This window comes from Micromesistius poutassou (assembly GCF_964030765.1).
Source record: "Micromesistius poutassou genome assembly, chromosome: 13".
NCBI classification, from domain to species: domain Eukaryota; kingdom Metazoa; phylum Chordata; class Actinopteri; order Gadiformes; family Gadidae; genus Micromesistius; species Micromesistius poutassou.
The window spans coordinates 11,739,516-11,762,634 of NC_140283.1; the positions used below are offsets into that span (position 1 = coordinate 11,739,516).

The 23,119-nt window shown below is 45.4% G+C and overlaps 2 protein-coding genes and 1 pseudogene across 6 annotated transcripts; 1 reads left to right on the forward strand and 2 right to left on the reverse strand.

The window, feature by feature from the left end:
• Positions 1 to 1,256: 1,256 nt before the first annotated feature.
• On the reverse strand, positions 1,257 to 1,972 carry LOC311357872 (annotated as a pseudogene). Its single transcript has one exon. The product of its transcript is annotated as an uncharacterized misc_RNA (transcript).
• A 1,277-nt stretch (positions 1,973 to 3,249) lies between these two features.
• nudt7 (nudix (nucleoside diphosphate linked moiety X)-type motif 7) lies at positions 3,250 to 4,394 on the forward strand. Its single transcript, XM_084477629.1, has 3 exons — positions 3,250 to 3,498; positions 3,575 to 3,736; positions 3,829 to 4,394. Exons 1-3 carry the CDS (start codon positions 3,346 to 3,348, stop codon positions 4,171 to 4,173), a joined length of 660 nt encoding a protein of 219 aa, XP_084333755.1. The 5' UTR covers positions 3,250 to 3,345; the 3' UTR covers positions 4,174 to 4,394.
• A 135-nt stretch (positions 4,395 to 4,529) lies between these two features.
• nfat5a (nuclear factor of activated T cells 5a) lies at positions 4,530 to 22,928 on the reverse strand. 4 transcript variants are annotated; one of them, XM_084477678.1, is made up of 12 exons: positions 22,608 to 22,928; positions 19,432 to 19,566; positions 14,447 to 15,071; positions 13,728 to 13,911; positions 13,426 to 13,616; positions 12,869 to 13,041; positions 11,555 to 11,689; positions 11,380 to 11,432; positions 11,149 to 11,281; positions 10,870 to 11,054; positions 8,327 to 10,772; positions 4,530 to 8,081 (listed from the first exon to the last, which is right to left on the reverse strand). In XM_084477678.1, the coding sequence occupies exons 1-12, from the start codon at positions 22,678 to 22,680 to the stop codon at positions 7,708 to 7,710; spliced, it is 4,707 nt and encodes a 1,568-aa protein (XP_084333804.1). In that variant the 5' UTR covers positions 22,681 to 22,928; the 3' UTR covers positions 4,530 to 7,707. The 4 variants fall into 4 exon arrangements, with proteins under 4 accessions (XP_084333804.1, XP_084333803.1, XP_084333806.1 ...); XM_084477677.1 differs by having other exon boundaries at positions 8,327 to 10,775; XM_084477680.1 differs by lacking the exon at positions 22,608 to 22,928 and adding an exon at positions 15,606 to 15,668 and having other exon boundaries at positions 8,327 to 10,775; positions 19,432 to 19,497.
• Between the last annotated feature and the right edge of the window lie 191 nt (positions 22,929 to 23,119).

Below are 23,119 nucleotides of genomic sequence, written 5' to 3' on the forward strand. Positions count from 1 at the left end.
TCTCTCCATCACCACCTCCAGGGACTCTACAGCAGTCCCCAGCACAGAGCCAGCCCTCCTAATCAGCTTGTTAAGCTTTTTAGAGTCACAAGCCCTTACGCCGCTGCCCCAACTGATGGGTGCAAAGAAAATGGCACTTGCCACAAGACTGATAAAACATACATAACATTTTGCTACACACATTAAAAGACCTAAGCTTCCTCAAGAGTCTGCTCTGACCCTTCTTGTAGACAGCCTCTGTGTGTCACTTCAGTCCAGTTTATTGTTCATGTGCACACCCAAGTATTTGTAGCTCTCTACCACCTGCACTTCATCCCCAAGGATAGAGATGGTGCTTAGCTCAGGCCCGGCCCTCCTGAAGTCCACCACCATTTCCTTGGTCTTAGTTACATTTAAAACAAGGTGGTTTTCCCCACTCCGTGCAACAAAGTTATCCACCAGCTGCCTGTATTCTGTCTCATCTCCACCACTGATACACCCCACTACCGCAGTATCATCTGAGAACTTTTGTAGATGACAAGCCTCAGAGTTATACTGGAAGTCTGAGGTGTATAGTGTAAAGAGGAAAGGGGACAGCACAGTCCCCTGCGGTGCTCCTGTACCACTGACTGCCTGGTCAGAAACGGACCTCCCTCCCCAGCCTCACAAACTGGGGTCTGTCAGTCAGGTAATCCATTATCCATGATATTGTGGTGGTGTCTACCTGCATCAGCTCCAGCTTCTCACGTAACAGTACTGGCTGTATGGTGTTAAAAGCACTTGAAAAATCAAAAAACGTGATCCTCACAGTGCTTCTCGACTTGTCTAGGTGAGAGTGGGCTCTGTGGAGTAGGTAGATGATGGTGTCCTCAACAGCCACCCTTGGGCAGTATGCAAACTGCAATGGGTCCAGATAGCTGGTCACCTGTGGTGTCAGGTGGGCCAAGACCAGCCTCTCAAGTACCTTCATGATGTGTGATGTTAGGGCAACTGGTCTGTAGTCATTGAGGACAGAGGGAGAGGGTTTCTTGGGGACTGGAACAAGGCAGGATGTTTTCCACAGCACTGGCACCCTCCCCTGGCTGAGACTGAGGTTGAAGAGATGCTGTAGAATGCCACATAGCTGACCTGCGCATGCTTTCAGAACCCTGGGGCTGATGCCATCTGGACCTGCTGCCTTGTTCTGGCCTAGTTTCTCGAGCTGCCTTCTCACCTGGCTGCTGGATACAGACAGACAGATCAGAGAAGTGTGGGGTAGTGGTGGGTCTCGGTGGGGGTCAGAGCATGTTGGGGGGGCAGTAGGTGATGTCTCGGTAACTAGCGGGGAGGGGGGGGGGCTTTGTGAGGGGGGAGGATGTAGGGTCTGTGTGGCTATCAGAGGCCGGGGAGGTAGCCAAAGGCCCCGTGCTGAACCTAGTGAAAAACACGTTCAGCTCATTTGCCCTTTCCTGACTGCCTTCTACCTGATTTCCTTTCACCTTGAAACCGGTTATGGTTTTCATACCATGCCACACATCCCTTATGTTGTTCTGCTGGAGCTTGCGCTCCAGCTTCCTCCTGTATGCCTCTTTGCTTTCTCTCAGCCTCACTCTCAACTCCCTCTGTACGCTCTTCAGCAACTCTCTGTCACCGTCCCTAAATGACTTCTTCTTCTTGTTTAGCAGAACTTTTAAGTCACTGGTGATCCAGGGTTTATTGTTTGCAAAGCACTTCACTTTCCTAGCAGGTACCACATTATCGCCACAGAAGGAGATGTAGTCTGTTATACAGTCCGTCATGGAGTCAATGTTATTCCCATGTGGTTCACAGAGCACATCCCAGTCTGCAGCCTCAAAACACCCTTGCAGGAGCTCATTTGTTTCCTGAGACCACCTCCTGACTGTCCTTGTGGTTACCGGTTGCCGCTGAACAATGGGTGTGTAGGTGGGACTAAGCAGAACCAGGTTATAGTCTGACCTGCCAAGGGGAGGAAGGGCTGTGGATCTGTATGCATCCAGTGTGTTTGCATACAGTAAAGCCAGTGTTTTATTGTCTCTGGTAGGACACATGACAAATTGGTGAAAAGTGGGGAGTGATGTACAGAGAGAGGCATGATTAAAGTCCCCAGAGATTGCAACGAATGCATTTGGATGTTGTGTGAGTATTTTAGCAGTGACTGAGTTGATGACATCACATGCTGTGTCGGCATCAGCTGACGGCGGTATGTAAACAACAATGGCAACAGCACAGGTAAATTCCCTCGGGAGATAGTATGGACGCAGACTAACGGCTAACAGTTCGATGTTAGGGGTGCAGATGCGCTCCTTTACCGTAATGTGAGAAGGATAACACCATCGGTTATTCACAAGCAGAGCAAGCCCCCCTCCTCTCTTCTTACCGCTCAGCCTGTGATCCCCGGTCAGCTCGCAGTCATAAATCCATTCATAGTTGTGTTTGCATCCGGAATATTCTCCTGCATCCATGTCGCGGTGAAACACATTAAACTACATTCTCGATATTCACGCTGTGATCTTATGAGTGCTCCGAGTTCGTCCACCTTGTTCACCAACGACCTCACATTCCCCATGACAATCGAGGGGATGCAGGGCTTGAACCTTCTCCTCCTTGCTTTCCTCATTACACCGGCTCTACATCCTCGGCGTCTTCTCCTTAGCTCTTCTGGGATTTGGTGTCTCGTTCCCGTAAAAGGTGGTGGTTTGGAGAGCGCTCGCCGCGCGTGTAAACAATACCACCAGCGTTGGCATAATGTCTCGACACGAGAAACATTATAAAAACGGTATAAACTACTAAAACTCGACTAATCCACTTAGTGTCCATCTCGACTAACTCGTAGGCTAAAACAGGTGGCTTGACACGAAACAAAACACTTAAAAAAAAACTTAAAACGCAAAAAACGCACACAAGACAAACTGGAGCTGCTGCAACAGGCTGCCACTAGCGCGGCGCCAGACGATAATTCATGAAACATTGCATTCAGATTTACTTTCAACCTGAGAACAGCTTATTGTCCATATCATTTTTAATTCCCAGTGTAGCTTGGAGATAGAAAATATTTATATGCATAACTTAAATAAAAATAAAAACGTATTCACAAAGGTGTGTGGGTGTGTGTATGTGTTTGTACAACTTTGAAAATCGAAAGAAAAATAACTACATAAATATTAAGTTTCCTATTTTCAAGTTGGTGTAGTTCGCCAATCCTACTGTGAGAGGCAGCAAAAACGAGTGGCATACATCCTCATTGCCGAGAAGAAGAAGGGAGTGTTTAGTTATAGTTTGACCACGGGCAACTTTCATCCATATATTATTCTTCTGCCGTTTCAGCATTTAATAATGTAAACGGTCTATGATCGATAACCTTCCACCATGGACATAAAAAAGCAGGCCATTGACAATCTGAAGGGTCAAGTGGGAAGTGAATCATCAGAACCACCTGTACGTCCCAAAGCGTCAGTGTTGATCCCGCTGTTTGTAAAAAATGGGGAGTTGTATGTGTTGTTGACCCTTCGTTCAAAACAGGTAACTTGAATCTTTACGTACTGTATCGGTAAATAATATCTATTCACGTGGTTGACACATTTGAATTGTGCTGCAGTTGAGGACCAATGCTGGTGAGGTGTGTTTCCCAGGGGGGAAGAGCGACCCTCAGGATACAGACGAGGTCCACACAGCCCTGAGAGAGGCGGAGGAGGAGATAGGCATACCCCCTGACCAGGTGGAAGTAGTCTGCAGACTACTAGATCCTATAGTTAGCAAGGTAGTTTTATTCAGATTTAGCATTTCATAGCTTGGTTTGTCTTCCGTATTCAACCATATCTTACTTACCGTCATACCTTTACAAAACCACAGGGAGGACTCTTGGTCACTGCGGTCGTTGGATTCATAGATGGGTCATTTCTTCCACGTCCCAGCCCGGCCGAGGTCAGTGAGGTGTTCGCAGTCCCCCTGAACCTGTTCATCCAGAAGAAGGACCACTCGATGTTTGGCGCTCCTGGGATGTTTCTTCACAGTTTCCAGTTTCTTGACCCGGACTCAGGTCGTCCGTATCGGATCTATGGGTTGACGGCCGCTTTTGCGATAATAGTTGCTGTTCTTGCTCTTGGTAAATGGCCGGAGTTTGACGTTGACCTTGGAAGCGGATCATTTGCAGACCGTATAAATAGCAGAATAAATAGAACAATGAGTAAATTATAAGATGTGCTTGCTGTAATGGTGCTATAAGACAGAATTTAAGCCTCATTTTATATCAGTAATATATAAGTAATAAGTATGTCTGCAAAGCTGTTGATCTTTTTCTCATGTCTGAGGTATTGTCACTAACCTTGCCTTGGTTTCAGGCCTACCGAAAGCAAATTCCACCTTTGTACTTTGGTCATTAAAGTAACAGACTTCATTTTTTAATATATATATATATATATATATATCTCTCTCCAGTAATATGCATACATGTGCTTGAATACAAAGTGATCTACCTGGCGGCTACCACGTAGGAACTACTTATGCAAACATTCCCCAGCCCAGATATTATAAAACACCAGACAGTTCAAATCTGTATTCAGTCATTTAATGTAGCAGCGAGATTACAGATATAAACAGAAGGGTATACAAACGACCAGACAAAGGCAAATTACATGTTAATTAGGATGTTTTATAACACTACGGTTGACCTTTACTCCTACTGCAGGGCCGGAAGGCTAGATACGAAAGCTGAAACTACACGAAACAGGTACAATATATTTGACTGGTAAAATAACGTGAACTACAAAGCAAACGGAGGGGGGGGGGGGGGGGGGGGGGGGGAGAGCAGTTATTATTGGCAATCAATGTTTTATTTTATTCCGATTGCTCCTCCTCGTTTTCAAGTCAATCATTTCACAGCAACATCAATGTTGAGGGTCAAATCCACACCGGTAACAATCTCAGCGGTCGCTTCCCTTTCGCTTCAAATGTACAAATCTCAAGAGGCAAGAAAAACTAAAAAGGTTAACAACACAACGTTAGAATGGATAAGCTGCACAGCAGTTTGATGCTAGTTATCACAGATATTTTGCAATTGATTTCTACAGAGAAAGTGATGGACGACAGCAATAGAATGGTTGATGTTGGGTGTTGCACAGGAAGTGCGCTGCCTTAATACAAGTAGACAAAAGCCAGTAAGGTAGTAACGAGATGAACACGAGTGGTGGAAAGGAGTTATCAAGGCACACAAAGTTCTGTTGAAAGCATCACAGTTGCCCCCCTGCAGTATGTATCACATTTAAATATTTAGGATATTTAACATTTATTGTCATCATTTTGTGTGGGGAGAGTGTTTGTGTGTGTGTGGTAGGGGCTCTAAAATGTAATTGGTCCAACGATAAATGGAGCATGAGGTCTAGCCAGTGCATGAGGTAAATTTACATTCACTAAACTGAAGACACAGGTTGGCTTTCTGTGTGGTCATATGGCTTTAAGAATCGTTGTTCTTCCACCTCCTGCATTATCATTGACTGCTTTTAAGTCCCGCCTCCTTAAAAGAATGGAATGCTTGGAAGCTTCACCACTGAACTCTGCTCTACAGTTAATGGAGTCAAAGTGCCATTTGTGTATTCCAATAACATGACCCCAACAACAGGAAATTAGTCAAATCAAAGTATGGTCATGTTATAAAAACTGGGTAAAGTCAATCATGAGCAGTGATATAATTATGTTCCAAGATATTTGCTCAATAGGTCAATCAGATTAACCGTTGCAATTTCAAAATTAATTATGCCTGATTTAAGGCTAACATATTTGTGATATTCTATGCTATAAGCATAAACTACAAAAATTTGGTATACAAAAATACTCTGTATTCATGAGTATGAAATTCTATAAAAGATACTTCAAAATGGATCACAATGGAGATCTGTTTGACAATAATGGTGTGCATACAAAGATGTAAACAAATGCATACATTAACTAATTTCTCTGGGTGGCTGATTAGGTCAAAAAAATTGGCTCATTATAATCAGACTGTTTTGATATGAAAAGTAAAGTAGCATTACTTTGCAAAACAGACCAGGTAATGCATTTGGAATTTCTCCAATTTAAAGAAATAAGTCATGGTGACCAAATGAACTGCAAAACGAAAGTACCTTATACACTTTATCTAGGTACTACAATGACAATGACAACAACACTGAATAATGATTCATGAACAAGCTGCATAACTTAACTGTAAATAAGTAAACTTCATGAAACTAGCTGGATAAGTATGAGTAAAAGAACAACACAATGACACAGGTGCTTTGGTATGCTATATGCTTCTGTCTGACCTTTCCAACATCTGTACGAGTGATATGAGTCATCACAAGTGCTTTTTGTCAAGTTTCATAGCACCATAGGCCGAATGAAAATGGCACCCCCTATGTAACAGAAGTTTAGTTCAATGGGTCCCCACCGACACCAACTCCGCATGGCACCCAACTGCACAATGTACCACCTCAGAGAAAACTAACCAAAAAATTAAATAGCAAAACACACATCATAAAACTAGAATCGATTGTACAGTAAATGGTAAACGGCAACCCAATCATAATCTTAACAGTTCATATTTTCGGTCAGCGATTAATGCTTAAAGGCCTGTTCTCTCCCCCTACTCTTACACACTTAAAAATGACAGTTCTCTTCATGGGAATGGTTAACATCACTGTCTGTTTTCCTTCCATCGACTTATGACTGAATATGGAAGAGTTGAGCAGTGAATATTCTATACAATGTTTACCAGGACAAAAAGTATATAATAACACGACAATGTAGAAATGCTCAAAGATGTTTAAAATATTAACTTTCTCAATGACAAATGCTTTACACTTTTTCTATTTTAAACAAACACGTCCAAGTACAAAACATCTAGTTCCATAGATAGCTGTGGATGGATACGCACATCAGCTGGTTAGACAAAAAGAGGTTATAAAGTGCTTGAGATAAAATGTTTATAAAACCACACATATTAATTTTCACTAATGTAAAGTTTCTTTTCAATTCACATTGATTTTGTAAAAGTTGCCAACTCTTATAAAAGTCACACATAAATGAATGGTTATTTGACAACAACAAACAAAACAAACCTAAACCGTACAAAAAGAAAAGAGCTTTGGTTAACCCAGCAATGAGCAACGTAACTACGAAACACTAGATGGCGCCAGAAACATGGCCTTTCAGTCTAACGCTGACAAACACATTGAATGCATCTTTCCTCTGCGCATGTGCAATCTGATCCACTGTCGGACATTTATCGTTCCCTTTCTCACAATGATTCCCATCTTATCTATATTCCTGTCCCACGTTCTCACATTCCAACTTTCCTGACCTCTTGTATGGGCCCATGATTTACCGCTAACATACACAAACACACACACACTGCCCATGTGAGACCAGTGGAGGCAGTAGGTATCACTGGCCTCCATGATCCCGCGGGAGGGATAATACCTCCTCATTAGAACTCCCTAACAAAAAATCGTTTTGCATGGTTATCAACAACAATGATCACCAAAATGGGATTCACACAACCTCACAATGAGTGTTTCTGGAAAAGGTAGGTGGGGTGTTTAAATTCTCCAGAATGATTGAAATATTCGGAGGGCTGTTGACAGAGAAAGGCCAGATCTTCTGTATTGTTAGGTCTGAAAAGGTTAGGCACTGGAATCCACATTGCGCATACCCACACAAACATGCACGCACGCAGCGGCCATGGGATCCCAGTAGTCATAACTGCTTCTGCAGACTATCCAGCAGGTCCTCGATCTTCTCCATGTTCGCAGAGGCCGGCAGAGTGTTCTGCAAGCCCCCCTGCAGCTGCGTCCCTAGGCTTGTCTGCATTGGGGTTGGCAAGGTGGTGTCCAAAGCCTGTAAACTGGACTGTAGTGCTGACTGTGTACCTGTCTGCATGGCACTGCCCAAGCTGGACTGCATCTGCTCCTGAAGGTTCGTCTGAAGGGTGCCCACTAATCCACTGTGCATGGGCGCTTGCATGGACGAGCCGGTCTGGGCCATGGGTGTGTCCAGGAGAGGCTGCAGGTTCTGGGGCTGGCTCTGGGCTGCCATGCTGGGTCCAGAGGAGCTGAGCAGCTGGGGAGGATCTGAGAAACAAAAGAGAGCTTTGACAAACCAAAACTCCAGCTGTGGAACCAGCTCTGGCATGGTAAAGACACAATTCAATTGAAGTTTATTTGGATCGACGTTATCACAATATCTCAAAAGGCTTGGTCTTCTTCAAAATCAAGGATGTCTGCTTTTAATTAAGTCCTTTATTTTCCTAATCCACATCAAAGGAAATAATATGGCTTCATGCAACAAGGGCTGCAGCCCAAATGGATCAACTTACCATTCTGGATACCAAAGACAAAGACCTTGGGCTGTCCCTGAGGCGGCGCATTCCCACTCACTGACGACTGGAAAAACTGATCAGCTGGCTGCTGACCAGGGGTGGTCACCACCCCCACACCGCCCTGGACCACAAAGATGGTGGTGCCGGAAGCAGTGGCCTGCGTCCTCAGCTCCTGGGTGTCCATGGAGTTCTGCAGGCTGGAGATAGACGCTTGTGGCAGGAACAGCTCCACAGGCTGGCCGCTGGGGACACCGCTGGAGCAGGGCGCCACCTGCATGGGCTGCTGTTCCTGGTAGAGACCCTGCTGTCGGGGGTCGCTGGAGGAAGGATTGCCGCTTAGGGAGCTCTGGTCCTGGAAGGACATGGGCTCTGCCGCGTCTTGCTGGGGCATTCGGACCCTCACACCAATGCTGCCCAGAGCAGAGGAGTCCTGGCTCTGGGTGCTGAAGAGAAGGGCCGGGGGTATGGCCTGGGGGCTGAGGTCCGTGGTGCACAGCAGCAGGCCGGTGGATTGAGGCTGGGCTAGCTGGCTCTGGGGGAGAGGATTAGCTTGGCTAGGGAGGCTCTGAAACAGGGAGCCCTGCTGGCCCACCGGGATCTGCTGCTGCTGCGGTGGGGTCTGCTGCTGCTCCATGGGCATGCTCTGTTGCTGCATGGACGACAGCTGGGTCTGCTGTGGGTTCTGGAACAGGTTGATGGACTGGGGCTCGCTGGCAGACGTCTCCATGGAGGACAGAAAGGCCAGCCCCGTCTGCTGCTGCGAGGGCTGCTGGGGGCTGGGGGAAAGGAACAGCGTGGAGCCTGTGGACTGTTGCTCTGGGTTGAGACTGACGCTGGTCAGAACGGTGAGGGTGCTGGGGAGCAGGGTGGCTTGGACCTGCTGCTGGGGGCTCTGGGTCTCAGGGATGGGGCCGGGAGACTGGAAGAGCTGTTGCGGAGGAGACGTGTGGGCTGGGGTCTGTTGTGGGAAACTAGTCTGGATGGTGAGCAGCTCGCCGGTCTGTTGCAGCAGGGAGACGGACTGCGGCGCCTGGGACGAGGGCAAGGACTGCGGGCAGTGGATCTGAGGCTGGAGCAACTCGGCCGAAAACTGATTCTTGAAGATCTCCAGATCCTGCTGCTCCTGCAGCTGCTGCTGCTGCAGAGCTTGGTTCTGTTGTTGTTGCAGGGAGCTCAACGCTTGGTTCTGTTGTTGCTGCTGTTGTATGATATTTAGAACTTGTTTCTGTTGTTGCTGTTGTATACTGCTCAGAACTTGGTTCTGTTGTTGCTGTTGTATACTGCTCAGAACTTGGTTTTGTTGTTGCTGCTGCAGTGCATTCAGAGCTTGGTTCTGTTGTTGCTGTTGTAGCACATTCAGAGCTTGGTTCTGTTGTTGCTGTAGGGCGCCCAGAGCCTGGTTCTGTTGTTGATGGTGCTGTTGCAGACTGCTCAGAGAGTGGTTCTGTTGATGTTGTAGACTGTTCAACGCCTGGTGCTGTTGCTGCTGTTGAAGACTATTCAGAGCCTGGGTCTGTTGCTGATGTTGTAGACTACTCAGTGCTTGGTTCTGCTGCTCTTGCTGCAGTTGATGTTGCTGTTGTAAGTTGCTCAGTATTTGGTTTTGTTGTTGCTGCTCCTGGAGTTGAATATTGCCAAGGACTTGCTGCTGCTGTTGCATGTTCTCCATGATCTGCTGCTGCTGCTGCAGCTGGTCCTGTGGCTGTAACAGCAACTGTTGCTGGATCTGCAGATTGCCAATCAGTTGTTGTTGTTGTAGTTGTTGTTGATGCTGCTGCTGCTGTTGAAACTGCATTTGTTGTTGCTGCTGCTGATGTTGTCGTTGCTGCTGTATCTCTATGTGCTGTTGTGTTGCAAGGGGGTTATCTGTGTTACCAAGACAGAGACTGTTCATGTTTTCCTGGACGTGTTGCTGCAGAGACTCTGCCGAGGGCGTTGGACTGTACAGCACTGAGTTTAACTGCTGCTGGGCCACAGCAGCCTCAAACACCTGCTGAAGGGTGCTGGTGTTTTCCGCTTGCAGTTCCATTACGGCTCTCTCCAGCTGGGCCACTCCTTCCTGGGGAAAGATGGATGCCTGTTGGGTCTGGGGCTGAGAGGGCGCCGACATCTGGGGAATGGCCACGACTACAACCCCGTGACCAGCGGTCGAAACCTCGGGAGAGATGCTCTCCTGGGGGTCTCTGAGGAACTGCTGTGGCACTTCTGGGGGTACGGGAGGGATGGTAGTGTCTCCCGATACAGGGTAGGAGGGTGTGGGGGAGAGGTCTTGCTTCTGTATACTGCTGAGCGGCTCGAGGCTGGAGAACACCGGCGGGGCCTGGGGCAGCTCCACGTCCTCTGGTTGTAGTGGCATCGGGCGTGGGAACGACTCGACAGAAGGGAGGGAGCTGGAGCTGAGCTCCAGGTTCTTCTGCACTGAGACTAGAGTTTCAGTGGATGCCTGCTGGTAACAACAGCAATTGAATTATTAACAGTTATCAAATACTGAATACGGACATTTAGTTCATCCGTGGCAAAATGGAATAAACGCTGAATACCTTGAACACGTCAGTCTGGGTAGGGTTGCTTGTGACTTCCATTGGCGTGATCTCTTGAGGTTTCGGAGGTTGCCCAGAAGTTTCTGCTTGTTCTGATGTCATTGATTTGAGATGTCCTTCAAACAGACATGCGTTGGCCTTCAAAGTCCCCTCCGTTTTGATTGCCAGGAGTTTTTTGTTATCCACTGTGGGTTAAAAAAATAAACTAACCGTCATTGCAAAGTGTGCCGATTGTAAAAAAAACACATTGATTTCTACCATACAGCTCTAGAATTATACCAGAATCTGGAGTGTAGGTGAACGTCTGGGCGTCATGGGAACGGCCGGCGTTGGTCATGATAAAAATCCCCACGGTTGCGGGAGAGGTGATGGACAGGTTGTGGTACGGAGGAACCGTCACTATCAAATGATTCTGAGGCACAGAAAGCAAGTTAGGAACATGTTCCTGAAGTTCATATTATGCACACAGGAAGGCACAGATCATGCTGTGTGTTGATTCTTTGCATGTACCTGATGGAATAGGTCCATGTCTATCTTAGCTTCGGCTTTCCATGAAGTATCATCTGCAAGTGACACATATTATGAGCAACCACCAAAAATTGGTATTTCCCCCCCAAAAAACACAGAAAAGTGGAAATTGTGAAATAGAGGTTCTACCCCTGAATGGCCAGACTGATTAAAGTACCTGAAATGTTTTCCTGGAAAATGACTTTGGTTCCCTTGAGGAAGTTCTTCCCAATGATGAAGACTTCCTGTCCTCCTGACACAGAGCTGCTATGGAGGCTTTTCTTCAGGATCTCTGGGACGCCAGCTGGCTGGGCTGCAGACACAGACACATTAATTATATTTACAGTCACAGAAAAGCAGAAAGGTGATATCTCTATGATAAATGTGTAATTTGTCATAATTTGTTTCAAACTAAATCAAAAACAGCTATAATAATAATATTATTATTAATAATACTGTATTATAATACTGTTTATTTATATAACATCATTGCATACATTCAAATTCAGCTCTCGGTGCTGTGTTATAGGCAATCCAATTGTATATGGTCAATTGAATTGGCAGGAGGCAGAATCATTGCTCTACCTCCTGCCTATTGTTTCACAATTCACAGAATATTGAGTGGAAGATATCTAAAAATGTATCTGTTTACCCCCCTGGGCTACATTGGAATATAGCAAGGAGCCAATGCAGTCCCATCGCTGAGTGGTGAAAGTCTATTTTTAAGATATCTTCTACTGGATGTATGGTGAGATAATGGGCAGGAGACAGTGCACTTTATCCAGACAAAGTCTACGTGTGCTCTGTTTATAAAGTAATATCAGAACTCAGATGTTATAATCCCACCCTACTCTGCACTTAGAGATATTCCTGGTGGAGCAGCAGTTCCACTTGCTGAGCCATGTTAATAAGCACGAGTGACCAGTTGCTGTCTCTTTTCAATGTGTGCATCCACCCTGTGTCTCTGTTGTCAATATGCCAGTTCACCAAAACTTTGATCTGCATTCCATAAAAGCAGTTAGGTATTATATGTATAATTTCCACATGAATATCGATTCAGAGCTGTCGCCATAAATATCTGATTAATATCCAATATCTTTCCCCCTTGGAAAAGTTAGAAGTTACCACAATGTTACCTCATTGCTCTTTTCAGTTGATTGTTTTGACCACGGATAATGGTACTGGGCTACTCCAATCAACATTATCTCCAGCTGTTCGGGGCCTTCTTGTAGTGATTATTGTGTATAGAGCAGGCCCTGGCACTCTCTGCTAAGCCACTGCATGTGTATTTACCTATTTCCTACCATTTGCATATGAGGTGTTGACAATCGAGTGGTAGCTCTAAAGTCTAGGAACCACTGATCTACAAAAACCATGAACCAACATGAAAATACAAACCATTGCCCAACCCTACTGTGTCATAATAACCCCTGTTTCACAACAGCTGGCTGGTTGGTTAGCTAAGCAAGAGAACGAGGCCTGGGCTACTCACTGCAGAGGATGGGTGAAGAGGGTGTCTGCAGCGTTAGGAACGACCCGTCCGGCTGGGGGATGTTCACCCTGAAGGCCAGCCGAGCTCGAGTGCTCTTCTTTTTGGAGCCGGCCACGCCGATACGGGCCTCCACATCTGCGTTGCGTAGCTTCAGGATTCCCACACAGTCCACTCTGTGGGATGAAAGAGCTAGAGGGTCACCAGGGAGCATTGCCACTGTATTAATATGACTTGTAGGAGCCCTGCTGAACCCAACACATCCAACAGGGTAGGGCAGTACTTATTATAGAAAAAAGGTGCACGCACTTCTCTGTATTTTTTGAAGGGAAGCCCATAGCCATGAGCAAAAATAGACCTCTCGTATGCAACAAGCGAATCTACGGCCAGTGGAGCTTCTCCAATTGATTGACACAGAGGCTGGTGAGCAGCCCTCTGCTACACATGTGCCTGGTATAGCAGGCCCCTGAAGAGAGGTGCGTCTTCTTTCAACAGCATCAGATAAGTGACTGTTCAGCTAGTCCTAGCTGCGTGTGTAATAAGAGAAGAGGTGTCCTTACGCGAGCGTCATATCGCCGCTGGGCTCCAGGGGGATTTCTATGACCGTGGTGCCCTCGATCTCTGTCTCCTTACAGGCCGTGGTGTTGCGTCCCGTCACCTTGCAGGCCTGATAGAACCCGTGGGGCTTCACTCTCCCGGTGTCACTGGCCACAAACACCTGCAGCACCACCGGCTCATTCACGCCTTCCAACTGGAGGGCCGATTACAAAACACAAAAACGGAGCAAGGTCACGGCTTGAATGATTGAGTTGTCATTGGTTTTTATGTACACCTCAGTTTTTTTTTTTCATGTGTTGTGGACCTTGACTTGGGGGAAGCTCTGTTGTGTGCGGTCTTTGACAGAGCCCCGGCTGCCTTCGGTCAGGTAGCGAGCTCTGTGCTGGGTCTCAGGCTGCACCAGGATCTTCAGCTCCTTGCCGTCAATCTTCGGAGGGTACTGACCCGACAGGAGACCCCCCTTCACCAGAGAAACCGTTTCCAGGGAACTGCATGGTAACAACGATTGCATGATTAAATACCCTCAGAAAATGGTATCAGAAGCAGAATTTAGAACTATTATCTCCCAATAACAAGCTCTGATATAACAAACTATGACATATTAAATACAAAGTGACGTTTTATTGTTCTGTTAAAGAGCTCCCAGATTGTAATATATTAAAGCAATTTTATCTTTTCTTTATATCACTTGGTATTTTTCCTGATGTGTTATGATTGATATATACTTTTGACTTATTTATTGGAAAACCTACTGCCTTTTGCTTAGTTTCCAATTGGTGAGATCAAAACTGTTGTTTATTGTTTGGAATATTATACTCACCTGTTCCTATTGTGTGACCGTTACCAAAAGGGCTGAGGTTATTCGATTATTTAGTATAAAGCAAATCAGGTGGAAAGGTACATCATTTCAGTTGGGGAATGAGCTACACTAAAGATTACACTTCCTGCACGTTGCCCTCCAATTGTAAGACTGGTAGAAATAATATTAGGCCGATATCACAAAGGTTCATCAGTTGCCCTCACCTGGCCTTGGGGCCAGCCTTGTCGGAGCCCAGCTGGGAGAGGACAAAGTGAGGGGCCTTGGCGCTGTCTGCGTCGAACACGTCCATGCTGTCCTCAGGGAGCGCGGGCTTGGGGCCGGGCCGCTGGCGAGGGGTGCGTTTCCTGGACTTGCGGGGCACCTCCGTGTTGTCGTTATACGAGCTGGAGCTCACCAGGCTGAAGTTGGAGGCCGAGTCGTCGGCCCACATGCTGCTGCTGTGCTCCGAGTCGGGCCCCCCCGGCCCCAGGGCCCCCACCTCCTCCTGACTCGACATCTGGCTGTCGTCCAGCAGGTCCTCAGGCGGCGGGGAGATGCTCAGCACGGGCCTCCGCTTGGATGGCGTGTTCTGGTGAGGCTGCGCCGCCGCTGCCGCCACCGTCCCCGGCTCCCCTGCTGCCGCGCTGGCGCCACTCGCTCCACAGTTCCCTTGGGCCCCCTCCGCTCCAAACGCATCCGCCCCAGTTCCATCTCCACCGCCGGGGGGGTGGAGGAGCTGGGGAGCCTTGAGATGTTCTGAGGCTGAGGCGGGGGCGGCTGTGGAGGGGCCAGAGCAGGGGGCTCCCATGGCCAAGGACGAGGGGGTTGAAGGGTTGGGAGAGGTGGCATCTGTAGTGTGTATAAAAGCGACATAGTTAGGGGAGCTGCCCACTGACGAGCAGGCTGGCTGTCCCATTTAAGCAGCTGATTTGTGCAGATTTAGTCCAGATTTCCACTCTTCCCAACTCTAAATTCAATAAGCGTCTGTTGTCAGTTATCAGCCCTCACTGTGCATGCGAGGGCCAGTGAGCAACGATCAAGCAGTCTGAAGTTAAAGTGGAGAAGGGTGACAGCGCCCGTATTGTTTTGATTCCTACAGTTAAAAATCAATGTGACACTGACATGCTTTGTTTACAGAAAACAAAAGCAGGCTATAATCGGTACAAACACATTGCTCGAAAAAAGAAATAAATAAGGTTGGGTCAAATGTTCTGGTACAGCCAGATTTTGCAAGCTGGTAACATGGCGCCAATTTGGATTTGCTAGGGTTACAGAAGTTGTTGCAATTTGCATTCAGTAGTACACAATAGTTTTGGCATGCCAATTGGAAGATTTGGTTGGGACTAAGCGTAGCCATGGAGACAGAATAAACAAGCCTCTGACCTATGGAGCAGTGAACTGCAGACCATTTTATATGCAGACACTCCCTGCCTCAGAGGGAACTTCCTGCAATAAAAATGAGACAGCCAATGAGCAACAAGAGAGCTGATCATTCAAGACTCAACTTTTGTCAATCAATAAATAGTTAAAATATCGAAGGTAGAACTTTTGAAGTGGATTATTCACTGACACTTTGATTAGTGTGTTTTGTTCATGATGATCTGAAATTGCTACATAACGAGATTCAGAGAACAAGATTTCGCTCATCAAGTGAACTTTTGGTACATCTCTCTCTATGCCTATCAGTCAGATACCTACTCTAGATATCTGTGAATACATGTTCCTGCACTGTCTTTATTTATTCCCTGCCCTTAACCATGATCCAACAGATTAATATACCTTTTTTTAATAATGGTATGGGGATTCTCTATCAATGGCTAGAGGCAACTTCTCTGTGTATTGATATGTTATGTTATGCAGTGTGATTTCTGAGGACTTTTAGAAGTTAGAATGGGTATCTTTTTTTCACAATGAGCTACTTTTAGGTTAACATTAACCTGGACATATCTGTAGTCGAAGCTGATTGATAGTAATTTCCGTAATGAAATCTCCTACATTAAAGAAATCACTATAATCTATAAAGATTATAGAAAACTATAATCACTTAAAACTAATATATTTTACAAATAAAAAGCCTTGTTGTGAAGCCTTTTTTGCTCTCTTAAGTTTACAAGAATCATACTAAAATTAAAACTTCCAAAACCCCTCCCACTCAAACAGCCCAGCCAGTCGAGCTATGCTAGTTCCTGTTACATAGTTGCACAGCCAGTTAGAGTGGACAGAAAACTATTACAGTTCTTTGAATTCTGATAGTTTTACTCCTACTAATTGGGAGTGACTCAATATTACACCAACTGAGAAAGCTCACATTAAGCCAGTTGCAGCAAACCCTTTAGAGCGCAGAGTAGCAATTGAATCAAGCAGGCATACTAAATAATGGATCAATGTAAAAGATTTGGATATGAATAACTCTAAACTCCCCCAGAACCAACTTCTGTGGGAAGGCAGCACAGCGCCTGGGCAGGAAACCAGAAAGTGAAATTTAAACTATATATATATATATATATATTACTAATTGTTTACAATACAGTTTACACAATTTACATTTCACAGACACTTTGTCACTTTGTCTTTTGGTTTCTTGCAAGGACGCCTTACTTTTAGCTTGTCTTCCTACCGGCTATGGGAAAAGTTATGTTTACCAGTAGATGATGGAGAGAGAAGAGAAAGACAGCAGCAGATGGTGGAGAGAGAGAGAAGAGAGACAGCAACAGATGATGACAGAGAGAAGAGAGACAGCATCAGATGATGAGAGAGAGAAGAGAGACAGCAACAGATGATGACAGAGAGAAGAGAGACAGCATCAGATGACGAGAGAGAGAAGAGAGACAGCAGAAGATGATGATGAGAGAGAGAAGAGAGACAGCAACAGATGATGACAGAGAGAAGAGAGACAGCATCCGATGATGAGAGAGAGAAGAGAGACAGCAACAGATGATGACAGAGAGAAGAGAGACAGCATCAGATGACGAGAGAGAGAAGAGAGACAGCAGAAGATGATGATGAGAGAGAGAGAAGAGAGACAGCAACAGATGATGACAGAGAGAAGAGAGACAGCATCAGATGACGAGAGAGAGAAGAGAGACAGCAGAAGATGACGAGAGAGAGAAGAGAGACAGCAACAGATGATGAGAGAGAGAGAGAAGAGAGACAGCAGAAGATGACAGAGAATAGAGACAGCAACAGATGATGACAGAGAAGAGAGACAGCAGAAGATGGAATGAGAGAGAGACAAGAGAGACAGCAGCAGACTATGGAGATAAAAAAAGAGAAGTGACAACATCAGATGATGGAGAGAAAAGAGAAGAGAGCGCAGCAGATTATGGAGAGAGAAGAGAGACAGCTGCAGATGATGGCGAGAGAAAGAGACAGCAACAGATGATGGCGAGAAAAGAAAGCACTAGATGGAGGAATGAGAGAGAAGAGAGACAGCAGCAGATGATGGAATGAGAGAGAAGAGAGACAGCAATATATGAGGGAATGAGAGAGAAGAGAGAAAGCAGCAGATGAGAGGCAGCACTTCACTGTCTTAACTGTATTTGAAAATGTTGTGTGTGTGTGTGAAGAAATCCAAATCTAAAAATATTACTCATTGGGTAATATTACTCGTCAGGATTTTTCAACCTATTTTCCAATCATGTTGGTTTAAGGGACTAATGCGGACAACTATTTTTGAAATGGGTCCAGTATTGAGCGAGAGCGCTTCAGCTGTAATCCACAAAAAACAGGCTGCTATGTAATCCTTTAGGGCAAGAACGCCTTGTCAATGTCCGTCCTCTAAAAGTGCTTGTTTGGGCCACAGACAGGCTCCGATTTTTTGAGCATTGTGGAAAGGATTCCTACACAGAAATACTACTTTTTGCTTTACCATTCACTTCGGCCGGTTTGTTATTGTGTCCAATCAAGTCTCGCTCATGGAGAATTGTGCATGTAGAAATCTTGCTTTGAACTCTCGTTGCTGCAGGGAATGTTCCTATTTTCATTAAAATCTCAACTCTCCTTCACCTAAGTCTTTTTGTTAACACTAAGCTTCCCTTTCTGTAGTCCAACACAACAAACTCTCCTCTCTCCAGCTCTCACTGATGTTTCCACCCAACTCAACTCTCGCAAGACTTCTCCTGCAAACTCCTGCAAACCCCCCCCCCCCCCCATTTCAAGTGGACAAGAGTACATTTGTTACGTCTGCACCAGTTTGAATGAGCGTTCACACCACCCCAAACAAATTGTACTATGGGAGGAAGGAAACCCTCCAGGGTTTGTTTACAACGCACCCATTAGCTCAGGTGTGAAAGCCCCATTGTGTCCTCCTGACAACCCTGACACTTTTTGCAAGATGTTTTGATGCATGTACTTATAATACTACATTATCAGAACATTCATGCCACCTTTGTGTTGGAATGGACCCAAAAGACAGCGTAGAGGCTTAGTATTAGACTACATGGCCCTGACCTCAATAAAATACAAAGCTGCATCGTCCAGTTAAAGGCGTTTACAGCCAAAGCTTCTTTATAGAGCCTCTTTCCTATTGGGCAGAAAAACCCACTTACACCCACTAACATCTGGCTTTTGTCTTTAGGGGGAAAGGTTACAATAGGATGCATATATTCCTGGGACAAATAACTCTGCAGTAGTCATGGGTATTTATCGGCTCCAGTGCCCCTTTGTAGTTTCTTCCGAGTTTGAAAGAGAGTCTGAATAAGTAGCAGACATAAAAATAAGTAACCACTGTTACATTTTCTCTGGCCTCCATGGATGCCGCTTTCATTAATTTTGGTGAAAAAAAGCTTTAACTTACTGAAGTAAATTCAGATTTAGAAGGCACCTTTCACTGGTAGATGTATGGTTGCAGTTGCCCCTAGTCACTGATGCTGGTGCAACTCAATGAGATTTTTCTGGTGGCGATTCCCATGAAGCCTTGCTTTCCCACAGGACTGACCCAGCTTATCCTGACCACAACCTCTAACCTTTTCATGTTAAATCTTTATACCTAAACTTGTCGAATCCAAAATCAAGACAAAAACCATCTCTAACCCAATATCAAGACAAAACTCTAAGCTAATACACACAGCCAACTCTTCTAAGGTATCATTGGAGTAAGAGACAAGTCCATCTAGTTGCCGCCATGATCCCCTGAAGGTAGGGTCACGGCCTTGGCAATGCCAGACTGATCCCAGATCATGGTGTTAATGACGTAAATGCAGAAGCTCACCTGATGCCAGGGTTGCAGAAGGGGGCGGGCCCGCCTCTCCCCCTCCCCCACTTTTTTGACTCGTGGCGGCCGTGTCTGTCTGGGTGGATGGGGGCTGTAGCTGCAGCTCTTTAGGGAGGAGGTCATACACAGACTCTATAGACCGGTGGAGCAGTGACACACGGGGGAAAAGGCAAAACAGGCAAACAATCAAACAAAAATACACCCCAAAACCAAAGCGACACACTTCCCTGGGCTAGGCTTTCACATTCACAGAGGGGGAAGCTGTTAGAATGTAGTGTAGGGTGACAAGTGGTAAGAAAAACCTGCATGGTTAATACATCTTCCACATGGCTGCGTAAAATAAAACCCAGCATAACATGCCTGGATCCTAGATTACGTGGGATTCCCAGTAGACTATAACCAAACACCACGGCTACACTGGAAAAGACCACCACTGATGCATGATAAGCGCTGCATTAGGAGTGTGGTTGCTAAGAAACAAGGACCCATCGACAGGGCGACATGGATATTTCATCTGTGTTGACCGTGTCCAGCGTGGGTTGCAGTCTAGCAGTCATACGATACTTCAGCATCAGCAGAACGACAAGTCCGGAAGACACACACAATCTCACACCTCTGTGACCAAAACACGACTGCCAGAAGAAGAGTCTACAGAAAGTTACTAAGCTAAGCAACCAACGATCCAAAAAGGCCCTTTAGAGTTGTGTCTTTATACCTGCCGGATTGGAAAGATCAACCAGACAAGCAATTGCTTTTATATGCAACCACGAGTTAGTTGACCTGCCACATACCCCCATGCTGTACCCCACATACAGAAAAAAACTGAAGAGCTTTGGCAAAGGGTATGTATAGTGTAGGATAAATATAGGTTCTCTGTGAAACCTTGATGAGCTAACGTTGCCCATATCAGAGGTCTACTGTTCCTTGTGCTTTGTCTGCTGAGAGGAGAAAAAGTCTTTGTGTGGGAACCCATCAGGCTCTACTAAGGCCCCGACGTGACATCAGTCCTGACTGAGTCACTTGGACCTCTCTGAAGGCAGACCATACAGAGAACGGTCTGAGAGGGAGCATGCACAGTTCACTTCTGACTTTGGTACCACATTTTTAACATCAGTGTCTGCCAACACATATTCACATCCTTTAAAGCGTGGAGACATTTGAGGAGTTGGAAAGTAGATTACTCACTGCCGTACATTTGTATTTCTACAATGATTTTCAGGGGAGAATAATTACGATGATTTATAACTAACGACTGCATTACTTTTACAAAATTGGTGTCAGAGTTCAGGGATTCAAAGTATAGGGCTGCAATACATAGTTGAGCATGGTATGATTATTTATTAGTGTTTCTGAGTAATTATGAGAAATTAGAAAGAAATGCTTGTAGTACTGTTAAAGGTTGTTAAAAAAAAACGATTGACACCCTACTAGCGAGTGTATAATAAGTTTACCATAATGTTTGAATCGAACAAACGAAAATATGAGAGGCGGCAATGAATTTCAGTGCAGCAATATCAATATATTTACAATAGAATAGATAACTACAATAGTACAATATGCGGCTTGCTCCTTAATGGTTGCACAACCATCCTCTCCAACATTTTTGCAAAATTGGGCTATTACCCACTGGTCGAGAAACACTGGCTACAGCCTACACTTGGAACAATCCAGTTACCTCACCACATTGCTATGCCCTCCTCACATTACACATGCTTAAAGTGTTGCCAAGTGCCATGCCCACTTTGAGCCTCTGAAGATGGCATCTGATAAAGATGCCAGATTAATACAAGTATTAGAAAGCTTATTAGAATCCCTCCAGGCAGCCAGACCATAACGTTACCTATTTGGAACAAGTCGTGCATATAAATCTCCCATTACAAAAATGAAATTAATATGAATTTCTCTGCTGTATTTAAAGTAAGTCAGTAAAAGATAGCATATTAAAATACCAAGCAGTAACTCAGCACCTTAGTCAACATAAATGTCAGCACAGGAAATATGGCATTCTATTTATTTGTCTATGGTTCCAGAACTTCCAGTCCAGCTCGACTGACATACAGGCCTACCTGCTGTCCTCAGTCCCACTTTCCCCCATCAGACCAAATAGGAAACACACACACACACACACTTGCCCGGATCCATTGAGAGCATTAGTTGCAAGGTCAAATAACAATGCCAGGGTTGTTCATTAGCAGGCTATAAATAGCAGAAGCGCCGAACTACTGGTCAGGTAGCAGGTGAACTCTGAATACCCTGCATAGAATGTGGGCGTGCATTCGATCGGTTACACATAAAGGTTAACAAATAAACAATGCCCAACGCCTATCCCTTACTACTTATACTAAATGAAATGTCGGAGTTGACACAAGACAAAGCAACCTTTTGTAAACAACCCATTTTTATTGACGGTAACCTAGAACAACTAGAAGCAGCATTGTTGATTGTAAGTGGCACTGAGTGCTATATTCCCTGGCGATGTCTGCAGAAGTGGCTGACTTCTCAAGAACCAAGAGGACGATGGTAGAATACTCTGCTATTATATACATATGATGTAGGTCAAAGCTCTGCTGCACTTGAAATGAGGAAATAACCATAGAGCAACAAGTACTAGGTTTTGGGTCGGGTCTAAGTTACTAAATCGTGTCTCAATAAATCTAAATTGAGCAATAGAGCAGCTGTTTGCAGTTTATGATCGGTGGTTGTGACTGAAGATTCGAAGTATCTGGTCGTGGCCAAACTCGATGGCCAATCCCTTTCAACAGATGCACTACTAACCAAAATAGCACGTTCATTCACAACCATAGGCAACAAGGACACACATAAACACAAACAGACACGCACACAGACACACTCACACGCGCACAGACACACGAGGACTACAACCATGTAGACCGTTTTAATTGTTCTAAATAGGAAATATGTCGACCACGACATTGTTCTTCTAAATGTATGGCAGCAAGACATCATTGAGGCAGTTCACCTATGCAAATGTCACATTCAGCTAGCCAGCCGAGCTAGCTGGCCAAGTTAGTTAGCTACATTGGATGGCAGAGGAAAAGAGGGCTAAGTAGTGTTAGCTAGCAGCTTGACGAGAGCTATCTTGACATTCACATCACTACATGCAAAACCAGGACTAATTGTATGCGTGAAGTACTAGTGCAGTAAGATCTTACCTTTGGAGTAAAGAGACTTAGGGGAATTAAGGTCCAGATCCGATGTAAGGAGGGATATAAAATCAGAGGGCATAGCAACGCTTCATCGAGGGGAGGGGACGGACACCCTCTCTAGATCAGAAACGAAGCCAAGCTCCTCTTGGTCAGTAAATGTTTGCGTTTAATAAGCGGAATGGTTCACAATATATACAGGACGTGATAATCCGACCAAACACTTAAGACGTAAACATACTTTTATTAGTACGTTTCGCGATTAGTTTGCCTTTGAGAAGACACTGCTACGCTGAAACGAATACACATACACACACATACACACACGCACACACACATTACACACACACTGCCCGGAGACGGTCGGCCCCCTCCTGACTCCGCCCACTCTCGTGGGGCTCCATCACGTCACTACGTATGCTAATATGAGCATGCTGGAAGTTTTCAGTTTCTTTATTTGAATATGATTTATGATAGCCACGTGTAGCTGTTATGCATACAACTATAATCTCATTGTCTTA

Excerpts from the sequence above, each read along its gene's own strand:
- nudt7 (XM_084477629.1), top strand. The coding sequence starts at position 3,346 with ATGGACATAAAAAAGCAGGCCATTGACAATCTGAAGGGTCAAGTGGGA. Across the intron at positions 3,499-3,574 it reads TGACCCTTCGTTCAAAACAG|TTGAGGACCAATGCTGGTGA; the intron begins GTAACTTGAATC and ends ATTGTGCTGCAG. Across the intron at positions 3,737-3,828 it reads TAGATCCTATAGTTAGCAAG|GGAGGACTCTTGGTCACTGC; the intron begins GTAGTTTTATTC and ends ACAAAACCACAG.
- nfat5a (XM_084477677.1), bottom strand. The coding sequence starts at position 22,680 with ATGCCCTCTGATTTTATATCCCTCCTTACATCGGATCTGGACCTTAAT. Across the intron at positions 11,690-12,868 it reads CTCTTCACCCATCCTCTGCA|CCCAGCCAGCTGGCGTCCCA; the intron begins GTGAGTAGCCCA and ends CTGTGTCTGCAG. Across the intron at positions 11,055-11,148 it reads CACCTACACTCCAGATTCTG|TGGATAACAAAAAACTCCTG; the intron begins GTATAATTCTAG and ends TTTAACCCACAG.